The sequence below is a fragment of the Sphaeramia orbicularis genome, chromosome 13, assembly GCF_902148855.1.
Source record: "Sphaeramia orbicularis chromosome 13, fSphaOr1.1, whole genome shotgun sequence".
NCBI lineage: Eukaryota > Metazoa > Chordata > Actinopteri > Kurtiformes > Apogonidae > Sphaeramia > Sphaeramia orbicularis.
The window spans coordinates 34,627,327-34,646,319 of NC_043969.1; the positions used below are offsets into that span (position 1 = coordinate 34,627,327).

The 18,993-nt window shown below is 36.3% G+C and overlaps 1 protein-coding gene across 1 annotated transcript in view; it reads left to right on the forward strand.

The window, feature by feature from the left end:
- nbeab (neurobeachin b) overlaps window positions 1-18,993 on the forward strand; it is a 399,314-nt gene continuing 380,321 nt past the window's right edge. The window contains exons 1-2 of the mRNA XM_030151793.1: window positions 1-243; window positions 276-528. Of these exons, the coding sequence (XP_030007653.1) occupies window positions 280-528 (249 nt within the window). The 5' untranslated portion in view covers window positions 1-243; window positions 276-279. The remainder of the gene's footprint in view (window positions 244-275; window positions 529-18,993) is intronic.

The following is an 18,993-nucleotide window of genomic DNA, read 5'->3' on the forward strand; positions in this document are numbered from 1 at the left end:
CAGCACAGGTCAGTCCTTCCTGTGAACTGACTGAACACCAGACTGTGGCACAGACTTAACGCAACTCCTCAGAGTGGATGGTGCATCTGCAGAGTGCATGCAATCCGTGTTTTGGGTTTGTTTTCCTGGGCTCCCGGTGATCCCCCCGCTGGTTCCTCTTCATGCTTAAAGACAGTGCGAAGGCTGGCACGCAAACCGGCTCCTGAACCGTCCTGGTTTAAGAGGGGGTAGAAGACAAGAGGGGTAGAAGACCGAAGGGGGGGCGGGGGGAGGAGGAAGATGCTGGGCTCAGTGTCTCTCTCGGACCGACCACCCGCTCCAGGTCACGGGCAACACGCGGCTGCAGGCTCCGCTGCCGCCGGGGAGACAATGATCATGTCCGGCTCAGGCTCAGTGGTCCTCCCGGCTGGAATTATCAATCCATCTGTACCCATCCGGAATATCAGGACCAAATTTGCCGTCCTGATCGGTCTGATTCAGGTTGGAGAGGTTAGCAACCGGGATATTGTGGAGACGGTGTTGAATTTGGTGAGTAAACCTTCAAACATCTCTTCATCTTTCCTGCTTGATGTGTATGTTCTCCCCTGCTGTAATATTGACATTGCTGCAAAAAACAAACAAACAAACAAATAAATAATGTTCGCTTTTAATGCAAGATGCGCCTAGAATTATTAATTTATTTGCAGCAGCCTGATGAGTGGCCCGGGATGTGAGAGGATACAGCAGTAAAACCAGCCAAAAAAGTCACACATGCAGACCGAGCAGGTGTGCAGAAGGATGTGGAGTAACACTAAAGCAGGTCCACAAGTTTACACATTAGTGCAAATCCAACACAAGCATCTTTAATTATAGTCTGAGTCTGCAAAGATGCATCAAAATGTGGGGAGAAATGGCTTTAAAATGGGGTTTGATGAAGGTCAGCAGATGTGTTTCTGATGAGGAAACAGATGAAACAGATATGAGGGTCAACAAACAGAACATGATCATAGTTGTTTTCAAGGTGGAGAACCCATAAAGACCCAGAACTACTTATGTGTCAGTTCCCAAATTGCATTTTCTCTATATTTAACCTTTCTCGAGCAATTTATCTCCATTTATTATAACATTAGCTACTGTATTTTGCATTTTATCAATATTAATCATGTATTTTCCTGTATTTAATTTACTTATTGTGATCATAGCTGTTTTTAAGGTGGAGAACCCATAAAGACCCAGAACTACTTATGTGTCAGTTCCCAAATTGCATTTTCTCTATATTTAACCTTTCTCGAGCAATTTATCTCCATTTATTATAACATTAGCTACTGTATTTTGCATTTTATCAATATTAATCATGTATTTTCCTGTATTTAATTTACTTATTGTGATCATAGCTGTTTTTAAGGTGGAGAACCCATAAAGACACAGAACTACTTTTGTGTCAGTTCCCAAATTGCATTTTCTCTATATTTAACCTTTCTCAAGCAATTTATCTGAATTTATTATAACATTAGCTACTGTATTTTGCCTTTTATCAATATTAATCATGTATTTTCCTGTATTTAATTTACTTATTGTGATCATAGCTGTTTTTAAGGTGGAGAACCCATAAAGACACAGAACTACTTTTGTGTCAGTTCCCAAATTGCATTTTCTCTATATTTAACCTTTCTCAAGCAATTTATCTGAATTTATTATAACATTAGCTACTGTATTTTGCCTTTTATCAATATTAATCATGTATTTTCCTGTATTTAATTTACTTATTGTGATCATAGCTGTTTTTAAGGTGGAGAACCCATAAAGACACAGAACTACTTTTGTGTCAGTTCCCAAATTGCATTTTCTCTATATTTAACCTTTCTCAAGCAATTTATCTGAATTTATTATAACATTAGCTACTGTATTTTGCCTTTTATCAATATTAATCATGTATTTTCCTGTATTTAATTTACTTATCATGATCATAGCTGTTTTTAAGGTGGAAGAGGTGTAACCCATAAAGACCCAGAACTACTTATGTGTCAGTTCCCAAATTGAATTTTCTCTGTATTTCACCTTTTTTGAGCAATTTATCTCCATTTACTGTAATGTTGGCTTCTGTATTTTGCATTTTATCAATATAAATCATGTATTTTCCTGTATTTAATTTACTTATCATGATCATAGCTGTGTTTAAGGTGGAGAAGGTTTAACCTATAAAGACCCAGAACTACTCATGTGTCAGTTCCCAAATTAAATTTTCTCTATATTTCACCTTTTTCAAGCAATTTACCTCCATTTATTGTAAGATTAGCTTCTATATTTCGCATTTTATTAATATAAATCAGGCATTTTCCTGTATTTAATTTACTTATCATGATCATAGCTGTTTTTAAGGTGGAGAAGATTTAACCCATAAAGACCCAGCATTACTTTTGTGTCAGTTCCCAAATTGCATTTTCTCTATATTCAACCTTTCTCAAGCAATTTATCTCCATTTATTATCGTATTAGCTTCGTATTTTGCATTTTTATCAATATAAATCATGTATTTTCTTGTATTTAATTTACTTATCATGATCATAGCTGTTTTTAAGGTGGCGAATATTTAACCCATAAAGACCCAGAACTACTTATGTGTCAGTTCCCAAATTTAATTTTCTCTATATTTCACCTTTTTTAAGCAATATATCTCCATTTATTGTAAGATTAACTTCTGTATTTCACATTTTATTATAATAAATCATGTATTTTCCTGTATTTAATTTCCTTATCATGGTCATAGCTGTGTTTAAGGTGGAGAAGATTTAACCCATAAAGACCACGCATTACTTTTGTGTTAGTTCCCAAATAAAATTTTCTCTATATTTAACCTTTCTCAAGCAATTTATCTCAAGTTATTGTAATATTAGCTTCTGTATTTTGCCTTTTATCAATAGAAATCAGGTATTTTTCTGTATTTAATTTGCTCATCATGTAGACTAGTGTTTCTCAACAGGGATGGTGGGACAATGTTGGGGGGCGTTTGGATGGAGAAAGCTGAGAGGGGGGGTGCTGAGGCACAAATGGGGGGCATTAGTCAGTGATACTTGTCACAATGTTTAAGTATCCATATGAGGGCAAGGCAGGTTTATTTATAAAGCACATTTCATGTACAAGACAATTCAAAGTGCTTTACATAAAACATTAAAAGCATTACAGCAGGAAAGCATTGAAACGTATAGGCATGAGAAAAACAAAACAAAACAGATAAATAGATAAAAATTTTAAGCTTAAAACAAATAGTGCAGATCTGAACTGATGAATAAAAACTCTATTCAAATGCCCCTGAAGAAGAAAGAAAAAAATTGGTTTCCAGCGTTACTAGTGCTGTGGCTTTCCTACAGCCAGCATATTATCTCAGTGGTGAATATACGTCTCCTGTACCCCCCACCCCACCCCCACCCGGGTCCACATTGAGGTCCATCGCATTATTTACTTACTTACTTACTGCACTGCTCCCCAACACCCCCCCACTCCACCCTGCTCAACAACTTCTTTCAGAGGGCGGATAATGATGAGGTGAGGGGGCTGTTACCTATGGAGCACTATAAAGGGGGCATTATAGGGGGGACGTAAGGGGGCATTTATTCAAAAAAGGTTGAGAACCACTAATGTAGATGTTCATTAAAGCTCAAATTAAAATTGAGGGTTATTAAATCAAAACTGCAGAAAAAGTGACTTTTTCAGTAAAATAAATCATTAATTGAGTATAAACCAGGCATTTTTTATCCACTGTCATTGATCCAACTCCATGGGTTTTACTGGTGAATCAATGTTGTAGAAGATGATGGTGTTTCCACGGTAACTACGGAGCCTCTGAACGTCCAAATGGGTCATATCTGATGACCATGAAAAGATGACAAACTGCATTTTACGCCAATTATTTACATGTATTGATAGGATTAATGGATCAACTGGTACTAAACAGTTTAGATCAGTAGATGGTTTTGGTTGGTGATGGATGTTTGGGTCTTTATGGGTTAAGAACTGAACTATGCGGTGACCAATCAGTCGTAGACCCAGATCAGCTGCTGACAGATGCATTCATGGGAGTTTGATGGTCATTGAGATGTCTATATGGAACAGTTTAAAAAAAAAGTTAGTTTTTTCATGTTTTGCACTGGAAAATCTTTGCTCTTTTGCGACAAGTATTACAGTAGCTGCAGCAAAGTGAGAGTAGAGGGAGGTGTAATAAAAGTCCGCACGAGGTGGTTTGGATGGAAGCCCATACCCAGGCTGACCACGTTTCCACCATGGAGAGATAACAACACATTTAACTGTATTATTGTCTCTTGGTTGCATTGAGAATTTAGTTTGACTGGTACTGTGTAAATGTGTGATGTGAACACACTGGAGGAAGCTCATTTCTCTTTTTTGACCAGTATACAAGAGTCGTACAAGTAAAGCCTGTTTGCAGTGTTTGGCCTCCTCTTGTTAGCACGCTGGAGATTAATTACAACCTGTTCTGGCACAACAGAGTCCACTTTGTGAAGCAGGACAAATTGTAGCCTTTGGCATGTTCAGACATGACTGGTACTGCAATAGCCGGAGTTTCTAACACCTTGGCCCTTACAATTTACGGTTCTATTTTCACAGGAAATGCACTTGAGGTGTAACGCATTGTCGTCAGGGTGTCTTTTAATGCTCATTGCCTACATTTTAAGAGATAGTGTAGTCTATTTCACACGGTCATCATTTATGTTATAATGCCGGCAGTTCGGTTTATTCTGTTGACCTATTCAATACAGAGCCTTATTTCTACTGTTTGCCTTTTGCATGTCATTGTATGGTAAGTTAAAATTGTGTTATTACCCCGCCCTCCAAAGGGAAGGCAAGGGGTATTGTTTTTGGTTCAGTTTGTTTGTTTGTTTGTTGACACTCTAGAAGCAAAACTATTGGTTGAATTCATACCAAATTGGGTTTATAGATTGCCAGGGACCCAGAATACATCTGATTCCATTTTGGGAAAAGTTGGTCAAAATTAAAAGTTTTTGTGAATGTTCATAATTTTTTTTGCCCCGCATTGACTTATAATGGGTGAAAATTCAAATGTTTGTAGCTGCAAAACTATCAGTTGAATTCATACCAAATTGGGTTTTTAGATTGGCAGTGACCCAGAATAGATGCCATTACATTTTGGGAAAAGTAGGTGAAAGTTCAAATTTTTTGTGAATGTTTATAATCTTTTTTTCCCCCCATTAACTTATAATGGGCGAAAATTCACATGTCTTTAGCAGTAAAACTATCAGCTGAATTCATACCAAATTGGGTTTATAGATTGGCAGTGACCCAGAATAGATATCATTACATTTTGGGAAAAGTAGGTGAAAGTTCAAATTTTTAATGAATTTTTTAAATATTTTTTTTCTCCCATTTACTTATAATGGGTGAAATTTCACATGTCTGTAGCAGCAAAACTATTCGTTGAATTCATACCAAATTGGGTTTTTAGATTGCCAGTGACCCAGAATAGATGTTACATTTTGGTAAAAGTAGGTCAAAGTTAAAATTTTTTATTAATTTTTAAAATCTTTTTTTTTTTTTTTACCATTTACTTATAATGGGCGAAATTTCAAAAGTCTATACAAACGTCAATTTTGTTTCAATTTACTTCAGACTTGGCACATGTATAGAGGCAATTGATATGCTAACATCACCACATGCATAGACGTGATGACATCAGCTGGATCAATGCCAAAATAAGCTACAATACTTTTGAGGGGCAGGGTTTGTTGTACCTGGAACCACTTGTTTACAAATATTAAGTCACATAATCTGCCATAACTTTTAACTGACACACTTAATACAATAATGCTTGTATTTCTAGAGTTAAATGTTAAGTGCTGTATTTCAGGCCAATCCACTTTTAATCAGAAACACCACCAACATCAACAACAATATGTGCAATAAAATGAACTACATGTAATGCTGCCATCTTAGAATCTCAAATTGTTACCATAGCTTCCTCTTCATCCAAATTACATCACAATATACACAGATAATACTAGTCAGGGGAAGAGAGTAGAGAAAGCTGAGATGCAAAAAATCTCCATGTAATTTGAATACAGTTGGAGTGCGTCTAAGTTCAGGTTATTTTTGAAGTGAGAGAGGGTCTGAATATCCTGAAGGATCTGGGACTATCTCATGGGGTCCAATTTGTAGAGTAATGAAATAATAATGTTCTTTTTGCATCTCCAAGGAGTACAGTATCTCAGAGAAAAAATGTGGTTTGAGGATCCTGGGCTGAAGCTCGAGTGTCATATTCCCATATTGTTTGTTGTGCTCTCCGTGGTGTGCTGGATGAAGTCCCCAAAATGTGACACATAAGTGTAAAATTGCTATTATTCATTCTGGTTGCATCATGAAAATGTTCTAATTTCTTCATTGCATCACTGCCTGTTGAAGGGTACAGGGATCAGCAGCCTTTTTTAACATGTTTTGAGAGTTAAGGGCAGTTTCTTTAACTCAGTGCTGATGTTTTCTAGATAAACTCACTTTATTTACTGCTATTGAATACTGGACATGGTCAAGCGGTTACGTAGGGTAAAAACATTGTTCAGATGATCATGAGTTGGCCTACATTTACGTGGAATATAAGTGTAATACATGGATGGAAAGGGTACTTCTAGTACTTTGAGGCCGTGCAAAGACGTGTCATTTTCAGCCCTTTTCATTGAAATATTTATAAAAAACATCTCGGTTATATAGGGTAGGACAGCACGGTATTGGAAAAAACTGACATTGCAATTTTTTAAACCCTGCAATATACAGGGCAACACAAAAAAACGGGAACTTTTTAGCAATCCAATAAAACCAAGAGTGATGGAAGAAAAATATTTTATTCATAGTAATTGAAACCTTAAAATATGCCATTTAAGAAACAATGATGGAATTTTCATTTTTTAAAAATGACTTCCTGTAGATGGCGTCCTCCTGTACGAATGCATTCTTGAAATCTGCTGTTGAGATTCCTCATTGACCGCTGCAACATCTCAGCTGGGATACTGTGAATTTCATCCTGAATTCTCTGTTTTAACTCATCCAGAGTTCTTGGTCAAGTCGTCTACACTTTACTCTTGAGATAGCCCCACAAGAAAAAATCACAAACGGACAAATCTGGCAATCTAGGGAACGTTACCGAATCTTGAGATCACACGGTTACCGAACAATTCTCGCACAGCCGCCAATGGTTACTAAAATGGGGGTGTGTTTACTTGCTCAAGGTCACTGTCTCGCACTGCTGCCACTTGCTCATGTCTGCCAATACGCACTTCAAAAATTCCCGTTTTTTTGGGTGACCCTGTATATTACAATATGAAAAAAAAACCCAGGAGGATACAATACCTGTGTGGTGCTGACATAAATGGTCAAACAAATTAGTTGTGTTTCCTCAGAATGCGTGTTTCAATATCATCCTTCTTGTAGCTGAAATAATTCCAGCTGAGTGACTTTGCTTTTCTTTTTGGCACTAAGTCTTTGTTTTCTATGATTTTCTCTTGTTTGTTGCTCATTACCTCCCCCAAGGAACGGCATAGGTTATGTTTTCATCGGGGTTTGTCTGTTTGATTGTTTGTTAGCAAGATAACTCAAAAAGTTATGGATAGATTTTGATGAAATTTTCAGGAATGTTGGTACTGGAACAAGGAACAATTGATTAAATTTTGGTGGTAACTGAGGGGGGGGGGGGGGGGGGGGGGGGGCTGATCTGCCTTGGCGGAGGTCGACACTGATTTTTTAGTTTTTCAATGTTGTTACCAGCGACTTACTCCAAACTGATAAAGAATGTTTGCGACTGGTGGATCGCTGCATGCAGTGTGTGTCAAATTAGATTAAATTGTTGAAATTAGATGAAAACACATTGAGTTCATTTGCCTCCTACATTGCAGGACCTGCGATGTGACTGTTGCGCACATGCACATCATGATGACGAAGCTCAAATGATATATTGTGCAGCTTTAACGTAGGGTAAAAAGAGGTACATCAAAAATTGGCACATTTTTCAGCATATCAAATGTTGCTGTTTTCACTTGAAGTTGCCAAAATTAACATTACCATAGTGTCAGGTATATTGTTGACCCCAACTCCTGCATTGGTCTAGGATTGGGGGATATCAATATGAAGGGAAGTCTGGTTACATAGAGTAAATTCTCAAGTCCTCGAGGCTGGTAATCAAAATTATCTGTCAAGCACAAATTATTTAATATTCTCCCAATATCATGCTTGGAGTGAAAAAGTATAAAAAATCTTTAAAACCTATAATCAATAAGGTTGAGACATAAACCAGTACTCTCTTGGGCAAGTAAAGTATGAGACAAAATGTAAATGTGGACGTCAAATATACTCTTTTAAAACAATGAAAATCTATGGGCTCTTTTTTTTTTTTCTTTTTTGTAGACATCATTTAGATACAGTAAGGTTGGTTTAAGGCACAGGTGTCAAACATGCGGCCCGGGGGCCAAATCCGGCCCGCCAAAGGGTCCAATCCGGCCCTTTAGATGGATTTGTGAAATACAACAATTACACTGAAGATATTAACAATCGAGGATGTCAAAATCATTTTAATTCAGATTCCACATACAGACCAATTAGATCTCAAGTGGGTCAGAACCAGTAAAATACTATCATATTAAACCTATAAATAATGAAAACAGGAAATTTTCACTTTGTTTTAGTGTAAAAAAGTAAAATTACATGAAAATGTGTATATTAAAAAACTGTTAATTTACAAAAAATGTGAATAACCTGAAATGTCCTAAGATAAGTAAATGCAATCGTACCAATATTCTGCCTGTTATTAAATGTCTTGTGTATTTGTAATTGTAATGGAAGTTGTAATGCATACATGCAAATGAAAAACTGATCATCTGAGGCATAATATTGTTAAAATTGCAGTTGTTTTTCTTAAGACATTTCCAGTTGTTCATGTTATTCAGATTTTTGTAGATGCTAACATTGTCATGATTTAATTTTACTTTTTCCACTGTTTTTATTTTACTGGTCTGACCCACTTGAGAGCATATCGGGCTGAATGTGGCCCCTGAACTAACATGAGTTTGACACCCCTGGTTTAAGGACTCCTGAGCTGTTCTGTATCAGCTACAAATGACAAAGTAAATCTATTTTAAAGTGTTTTTTTGTCACCCAACATGTTCATAGTCTTGACTGTGCCCTACTATACAAATCCTTTATAGGTAATTGAACAAAAAGTAGTCTATGTAACTCATGATGGGGATGTAATGTCTTTCACAAGGTCTAGTCTAGTCAGAAACAATAGACTTAAGTGTCTAAATATAGGTATAGTATGGACTGTTTATGATGTCCCCTTTACATCGCAGCTCATAGTAGGTAAAAAATTGGATAAATTCAATGTGAAGGAGAAACTGGGAGGAAAGGAGTAAAATATTGGGCAACAATTTATTTTTGTCTCACCGACAACTAAGGCAGCATCTGTTTTCACTCTCTGTGCCCTTTTCTAAGCCTTGACCATAAACCCACAATCCACAAATCTGGTAAATTTTAGTTTCTTGATGCACTAACCCAGAAACTTGAGGCTGACCTGCTTCAAATATACAATTTACAGCAGCAGCTTCTTATGTGACCTGTCACCCGACTACCTGCTCTGTCCAAGTCGGGAAAATACAAGGCGGTATTTTTACTCTTCTAGTTGTCAGTGAAGAGTTGTTTTTTTTGCCAAAAAAAAAAAAGGAAGGTGCGGTATTCAGCAGCCAGCATCCTCGTGACTGTAGTTGAGCACAATCTGATGGATAATGAGGCCTGAAAGAGAGGTGTAAAGGCTGACGGCGTGACCCCAAAATGAGGAAGAATTATTGTTTGTCAGCTTTTTGTGAGCCTTCCTTCTATCCACGGTGTCTTTGTCCTCAGCCAAATAGGTTGTAGGAAAAGCTTCAGCCTTTTCTAAGTAATAATAAATCACATGAGTGTTCTATATTAACTCCATTTAATTGTGTGATAGAATAGCTACTGTCACAATATGGAAATTTAAGGTGATTATTAGCTGTCATACAGATAATCACAATTAATATTATTGTCAATTCTGTTAATTTATTTAAAAATGTAAATATATGTTATGAAGAAGAACATTTTTACGTAGAAGTTTTAAACATATGTACACTGTTGGAAAGTTGGAATAATTTGGTTTTCAGACACATTTCTCTTTTCTTATGTGTACACATCAGTAATCACCTTTGACCATGTGCAGTGACATACTGATTTCTAGTGTTACGTTCCAGCCTAGGGGTTTACCAGGACGTACATAATATGCGGTCTTTGTCCCCTCCCAGCTCCCAAGTACACAAGTCAGTCAAAAACTAAAGTTCACAATATTTATTTTTGAACAACTAAAGGAGGGTTAGGGGAGGGCTTGGCAAAACAACAAACAAAAAGTCTTCCTCAAGGTTCAAAACTAAATTTCTTAATCCAAAATAAATGTAAGAAATAAAATACAGGAAACTAACCTAAACTCCCTAACCAAAAACAGGAGAAAAGGTGAAACAAAGAGCCGTCCTCCCCTACCAGAAAAAAGGATTGAATTTACAATAATGCTATTTACGACTAGGTACGATTTCTGAATTAACACACATGAACACACGATGACTGACGATCACACACGCAGGAAACACGGTTGGGAGCTGGCAGCAGGCAAGGAGAAAGCGAGCTGTAGAATCCAGTGTCATTTTTAAAGGGGCCGGGTAATCACAAGACACAAGACAGACACAGCACACCTACAGGACTGGGGGAGAACACACACACTATACAGAAATCATATATACTGTACATATACACATTAATAACAGATTATGACCCAGGGTCATAACACTAGTTATACTTTATCTATTAAGAATAAATCACATTGTCACAATTGCTTCATGAGAAGACGTAAAAATTAGTGCTGTTAAATGATTAACATTTTTAATCAGATTAATCACAGGGTTACTGTGGATTCATTTTGATTAATCATGATTAAATATCATTCATTTTTAATCTATAGTAATCATGTTTCATTTTGCATGAGCAAACTGACTCAATTAAGAAGGGAATATATACGCACTCAGTGTGTTTTTCACAAGCTAGGCAACGTGTTAGCCGAAGTGTTAGCAGAATCCCCGACTGAGGTATGCTTCACGTTAATGTGATATTTTAAGCTGGAAGTGCTTCGGTGAAAAGAAAACTCCTTCCTGCAGATTGTGTATATTACTTTCTGTCGGTCGACTGTTCCGTTTTGGGTTTTTTTGTCCTCATATTTCCATCCAAAGGGCCAACGTGCTGTTTAGCGTCTTCCATTTTTACAGGTTGATTCTGCTGCCTGTCACTACTGGATCAACTGCACTTTGGTTCATGTGCGACAGTCACTCTACTCGGACAAACTGACCCAAATGTGTTATCAGAGACGTTCAGAGTCATTCTGTGCTGCAGATGGGTTAATTTGCTTTAAATTTTTTAATCAGATTAATCATGATGATGGATTAATCTGCGTTAATGTGTTAATTTTGACAGCCCTAAAAAATATGTCATTGCAACTTTGGGCAACAGTTTATAATGAATGAATTTGGAGTAGCATGGTGGTGCAGTGGTTAGCGCCGTCGCCTTTTAGCAAGAAGGTGCTGGATACAAACCCAGATTCTATGTGGTGTTTACATGTTCTCTCTGGTACTCTGGTTTCCTCCCACCATCCAAAGACGTGAGCCTTAATAGGTCGATAGGTCAATATAAATTGCTCGTAGGAGTGAATGTGACAGTAAATCTTGTATGTCTCTATATATCAGCCCTCAATGAACTGGTGACATGTCCAGGTTGTACCCCACTCTCACCCACTGGCAGAAGAGAAAGGCTCCACCACCGCAGTGACCCTCACGAAGAATAAGCTCTTTCAAAAAATGGATGCATGTACGGTTATAATGAATTAGATGTGGCACGGTGGTGCAGTGGTTAGCGCCGTGGCCTCTCAGCAAGAAGGTCCTCAATCTCTGCTTCTCTACAGGTATTCCTCCCACCATCCACAGACATGTACCTTAATGGGTCAATAGGTCAGTAGGTCAATCTAAATGGTCTGTAAGTGTGAGAGTGAATGTCGTTCATCTCTGTGTGCAATCAAGCTTGTCCAGGATGCACCTCACATTGGCCTGATGGGAGGTATGATAGGCTCCAGCACCCCCATGACCCCCCAGAGGATAAAACGGTAGAAAATGAATTATATTTTTGTTCACCTGCCGTTAATAACAGAACATATGACATGTCTTCAAAATAAAAAGCCCATTCTGAAACAGTGTAAACCCCCCCCCCCCAAAAACGTAAGCAGCATAATATCAATAAGCAATTATAAACGTAAGTTGGTACCTAATGTAAGTCAATTTTTTTATACAGGTGAATGAACATAATGATCACGATTTTATAAAAGGCACATTTATTTCAAATAATTGAAATATGCTGCTAATATAGTAATTATGACAGGTTTAGATACCACCAGTGAGACAATGTTCTAGTTAAAACCTGGCATTAACATGTGTCCTGAGTATTTACAATGCATGTGGACAGTCTTAACCCATGAAGACCCATGTGTGTTACTTTAATGTCAGTTCCCAAATTAATTTTTCTCTCTATTTAACCTTTAAGTGATTTATCTCCATTTATAATAATATTATCCTCTGTATTTTGCATTTTTTTCCAGTGAAAACTAGGTATTTTCCTGTATTGAATTTACTGACCATATAGATGTTCATTAAAGCTTAGATTAAAGTTGAGGGTTATTATATCAGAAACAGAGAAAACTGAAGAAAAAGTGACTTTTTCAATCAAATCTATCAATAACTGAACATAAAACAAGTGTCTCCATCCACTGTCATTGATCAAACTCCATGCCTTTTACTGGTGAATCAATGTTGTAGAAGATGACAGTGTTTCCACGGTAACTACGGAGCCTCTGAAGGTCCAAATGGGTCATATCTGATGACCATGAAAAGATGATAAACTGTATTTTACATCAATTATTTCCATGTACTGATAGGATTAGTGGATCAACAGGTATTAAACAGTTTATATTATTAGATGGTTTTGGTTGCCAGTGGTTGTTTGGGTCTTTATAGGCTAAGCACACTCTCAGGATGGTTCATCCATTGAAATCCAAGCTCACGAGATGTATTTGATTGATTGATTGATTGATTGATTGATTGAAATCTTTATTTCAAACATGTAGACAGTGAAATCAAAACAAAAATCAACCAAAAAAATATCATTACTGGTACATAAAAGGTTGATAAGTAAACAAAAGGAAAAGTAAGTTAGTAAATAAATAAATGAATAAATAAAAATAATAACAATAAAATAAATGAAATAAATGAAATGCAATTATGCATGCTCGAAAAGGAGTAGGAAGAAGTAAAAACTTATATACTCCTACCCCGAATCTCTGTTCCTTATGATCGCTCTATAGCAATTATTATTTTATATGAATATCAGTATAACAACAACAATAATAATATAACAATATCATATATCATATATTAATATCTGATAGGATAATTTGTAAATGGGTATTATTATATTAGTGTATATGGATACACTAATATAATAATATCCATTTAAAAATTATCCTATCAGATATTAATACCAGATATTAATAAAAACTAAAAAACAAGCAAAAACATATATAATATAAATAATATAATATTCTATATTGTCCTATATAGTAATATAGTAATAATATATTCATATATCCATATTTAAACTAGATATTGTCTACACATATGTGGCAAAGCCCCACCAATGAAAAACAACCAGATTCCCCCTTCAAGCCCTTTCCTCTTTGTATTTTGTAAAAATCATTTGTTTGTATTTGTTTTTAAATTTGGAGTTGATCTGTGACGTATCCTAAAATGTCTGAGCGGGAAAATGTCCTGGTCCAGACTGAAGCACTACTTAGATGATGAGCCTGTGTGAGTGACACTCTTCTTGTCAACACTTTTCATATTCGAGTGTTTTCAAGATGTCTGAAAACTTAGAAAAGCCAACAAGGATGTGTTAGAAATGCTTCCTATGTGTAGTGCTGCCTGAGTGCACCTGAATGACACAGTGTGAAGAGGTAGAATATCTGCCCTTTATATGCTCCGGTAGAAATTCATAGACATGTTTTAAACACTTGAGGATTCGATCTCCTAAAGTCATGAAGAGAGCCAGGAAAAAAAAAAAAAATGCAGTGGTCAAAGTTGTCAAAGGTGTATTGATTGTTTCAGTGTCGCTTCATGCACTGAGTAACAGGAAAGAAACACTTCACCTTCAAATCTGGTGGTCTGCACAGTCCAGACCGCATAGTGAATTACATAAGAAAAACAAAAAAAACCCCCAAAAACATAACAAATCCAGCCTGATAAGCTGGAAATGTCAACCCTTATTCCATGTTTTAGACAGTAGATGAGCTTATTTATTTTCATGCAGAAAACAGAAGTGAGCTGTGATCAGAAATGTGTCAGGTGTGAATGGACATACCTAAGGCTGTCTACTTGGGACGAGATCATGAAAAATGCAATTTAATTTCTCAACAGGGCCACTGATAATGTGTGACTGAAATTCACTGGTCCTATTGGTAGTGGTATCTGGTCCAAGGAGGGCGCAGGGACACTACCCCACTTAAAATTACATGGAGAGAACTACCCAAACATATTCATTTGAACCAAACAGTTATGTATCGGTATTGATCTGGAATAAAAAAATATGTTAACCCTATTACACCAAACGTATCATATTTGATTCATGAGTTTTGAAGCCCTCTGCATGATCAGTGTGATTTTTTTTTTTTTTTTTTTTGAAAAACCTAATGTATACAATTAAATACATGCAATACACAGATAATCCACCAGGGGGGAGGAATTCATTCTCCAGAGGCCTTTCCAGTGTCACTACAAGATTGTCATTAATTAGGAAGGAGGCAGAACTTGGCCAGCTTTGAAAAGGAATTACCAATTTATTAAACATGTTTGTGTTATTTTATGTTTTTGTATGTTCAAAAGTAATAATATTCAAGCACTGAGACCCGATGTGTCAAATATGATACAAAATTGAAACTCATACATGGAAATTGGTATTTGAATTTTTTTTTTTGGTTGTTCAGAAGGACCAATAAAGGCTCCAGTTTCAAAGAACTGGAATTTTCTGTCAGTGATTTAATGGTTCAGGCTTTACAGGGTTAACTTGTTATGATACAGCAGTTTCCCTTTTTCCAGTGGTTCACATTAACATCAGCTGAAGTTGCTTTTAGCTGTATTAACTTATATGGGGATATGTTCACTTTCTTTGTCGTTGGTCGCCAATAAAATTGTTGTCATTGTCGGAGTCAAGATTCACCCTGGGTTGCAAATATCAGGACCCTGGAGCCAGTCAGAATTATTTTATTTTTTATCTTAATGGGATTAGATAATTTTCGCTGCCTTGCCAAGTTGTCTCAAGTAGGATTGAGACGCTTTCAGGCTTCTCCAAAATGAGCATGAAGCAGATGATTATCCTGTTCCAAATGTCATAAATAACAAAGTTCAGTCCTGTTCAACCTCTTAGACCTCTGCTTAGTTGTGTCCACCTCTGGGTTTTACATGGAGACTTCAGTTTAACAGAGTAGCACCCTTTTGTGCTTTAGCTACATGTACTTTGGAGCTTCATTTTAACTACTAATTTTGTGGTCAAGAGGTTAGGTTGTGGGGTTGCCACATAGGAAATGTGAGCAGAAAGGAAACACTATTTATCTTCAGTCAAACAGTGCAATCAGAGGCTTCAGACAAGCATCATCCCCTGTTTGAAACATCGTACAGAATCAGTGCAGAAATGTCTTCATTTCTTGCTTAGCACCAACCTCCACTGCCTCCTGGCTGGTTTCCTCAGTTCATCTGTATTTATCTGGAATATCAGAATTAATGTTTCGCTGCAGCGGTGTCTTAAGCAGCGAGCCGTGCACCCATGATTTGCACGGTTAATTTTTGAAAAGCATGGCCAAAAAAATGATGCATGGCTTGCTCAAAGCTGTGCTAATTGTCAATATATTGTTCTCTTACCTTGTCACGGCCTAATTTTGGCTAAATCCATCTATTTTTTTTTGCAAAAATGAAGCGAATCATCAATTAACTCTAGAGGGTCCCTGGACGCGTCGGAATGTCCTGATGGCATGCGCGATTAAAAATGACGTGGCAGCAAAACAGAGACTCGTTGAACTCCATTTCAGTGTGTGTGTAAAATGCAGATGTCAAACTAACACTGTGAAGTCAGTGGCATTAAAAGCACATGGAAAACCAAATTTACCAGACACAATAAAAACATTATTTTTTGGCAATAATGTCATTACGTAATAGATGGTTAAAAAAGGGCTTCTAAGGGAATTTCTTGCAAACAGGAAGTAACTGCATGAAAGAAAACATATCACCACGTTTCTATTGATGGAGAAGTGCATCACATGGACCAATCACAGACGTCCATACTGTGCCGTGCGTAATCTAATAAATCTAACTTTTCTACGTAGTTATCTCCATTTTCTGTTAATTTTGACTTTGTAATTCTAGTTACTGAAAAGTGATTAAAATTTTGTTATTTTCCCCTGTGGTCATTATGTAATTATTTATTTCTAAACTATTTTTGCACATTTGCACATGGGTGAATAAATGTTCTAAGCTGTTAAATGTTGTTTGTGTCATGAACAGGATCTGGCAATACATTCCACGACATGCATCGCTTTTACGAATATTACACACACTGTTTTTTTTTTTTTTTTTTTTTTTTTACACACGCTGTTCCTCCATTTCTTTCCTATACTCTTGGCTGCAGAGGCTATATAATGTAACAATATCAGAAATGTTTTTCTCCTTGATATGGGGATCCAGTATTACTTCAACTCCAATCAGGACCATTGTGAACCATCAGCTTGGCATGTCTTCAAACACTTTAGCATGGTGTTTAACTGTAAACACTCTAACAGGTTAATTAAATAAGAATTGAACATCCTTACCTCACATGACCTTAACATTTTTTTTTTTTTTGTTCTTGTGCAACATAGTAATTGAATTGGCTAAATACCCAGATGCTACAGTGTTGTGCCTCCATTCGCTATCAAAGCTAATTAAAAGAGGATGTCATTAATCTTTCATGTATAGGCAGCCTCAAATGAAAGCTGTAATTAAGATAATGTGTTATAAGACAGGTTCTGAAGTCCTGCCTTCAAGGTTGATGTAATTCCACTGGAATTAGACAGGGTAACAAGGAATTCTGAGCCCATGGATTACACTGAGATGTTATCCAACTTGTATCTTTGGGGTCAGCCTCTTGCATGTCACTGTGTGTTAGATATGTATCAATGTATATCTCACTATAGCTTATGTTGTGCCACTTAAAGGTTCATAAAATTGTTTGAAGAAATGTCAGAAACGTGTACTCCATTTAATTTTGTTACTTTCGTCTGTGCAGTTATGTTAATATATTTTGCAGCTGGTATTATAGCTTGTATTTGTATGACATTAATAGATGCACGTAGCTCCCTTGTTGTACTTATGTTGATTATTGGGTTATTGTCCTGTTGAATTCCGCTGCCTGACGGGGCTGAGTTTTGCTAAATCACAGATACTCTTAAGTGAGGAGGAAACGGCTCAATGATAGAAATGGCCTGATTGCATTGGACAAGTAAAATTGCCAATATTGGGCTAGAAAATATAGAAAAAGTGCTAATGGAAATAGCCTAGAATTGAGCTTTAACCACTCCTTAAACTTCAAAGTATGTGGGTGAAACTGCAGCTGTGTATTACACAATTTGAGAGTGAAGGGAATAAAACAGAGTTATCTTCTAAAGGGAAGTCAAGTTTCTGAAAAATGTAGTTGGAGTGCCATGACATGAACCAACAGCTTCTTATTTGTGTGGCAGCTAAGAGGACTGCTCTAATGTATGACAGCTCACTTTAGTGTTTTATTTAATAACCTCTAATAACACTGGTCTACAAGCAAAATGGTTTCAGAATAAAACTAGTGAAACTTGACAAAATTTGGGTCAGAAGTACTCGTTGACGATAGTTTTCAAAATCCAGTCTTGGGTCAAAATGTGAAATTTTGTGAATTAATGAGAAAATGTGTTTTATTTAAAAGGAATGTTTGTCTCTGAACTGAAACGCTGTCTGCACATTAGAATACAGAATAGTCGCTATTTATTTTACTGCTAGTGTAAGAATTCTAACTCTATAACCATCTCATCAAAGTATGTTCCAAAAAGGTAGACCAACAATGTCTAACAATGAGCACTAAAACCTCATAAAAACTAAACTAAAATTATTCATTTTCACTCCAAAACACTAAAAGTGCCAAAATAGAACAAAAACTATACTGAAAAAAAATTTAAAAAAGTGAAAATACATATTTTCAGTATGGACTACAACCACTGCTGACGAACAATTATGGTGTCATTCACCAGAGGCCTTTCCAGTGACACTAAGGGATTGTCATTAATGAGGAAGGAGGCAGAACTTTGCCAATTTTGAAAAGGGATTACCAATTTGTTAGACATGTCTGTGTTATATTATGTTTTTGTTTGTTCAAATATAATATTTGAACATTGAGACCTGATGTATCAAATATGATACAAAATAGAAACTCATACATGGAAATTGATATTTGAAAAAAAAATATTTGTGGTTGTTCTGAAGGACCAATAAAAGCTCCAGTTTCAAAGAACTGGAATTTTCTGTCAATTTTTTAATGGTTCAGGCTTTACAGGGTTAAAGAAATATTGGTGTTTATGAACTATATGGACAAAAATATTGGGACACATCATGGCTACAGCTCGTAAGATGTCCTGATTTGAGATATAAACATCAATATTTCCTTAAATTTCAATGGGAGATTTTTCTTCCTAAGTTAGATGTGAAGAAAGTAGATGGTTTGTTGTGGTAGAAAATTATTATTTACAGTCAGAGCATGAAAAATATTTTAGAAATGTAGAGGTAGAACATTTAAAATCATA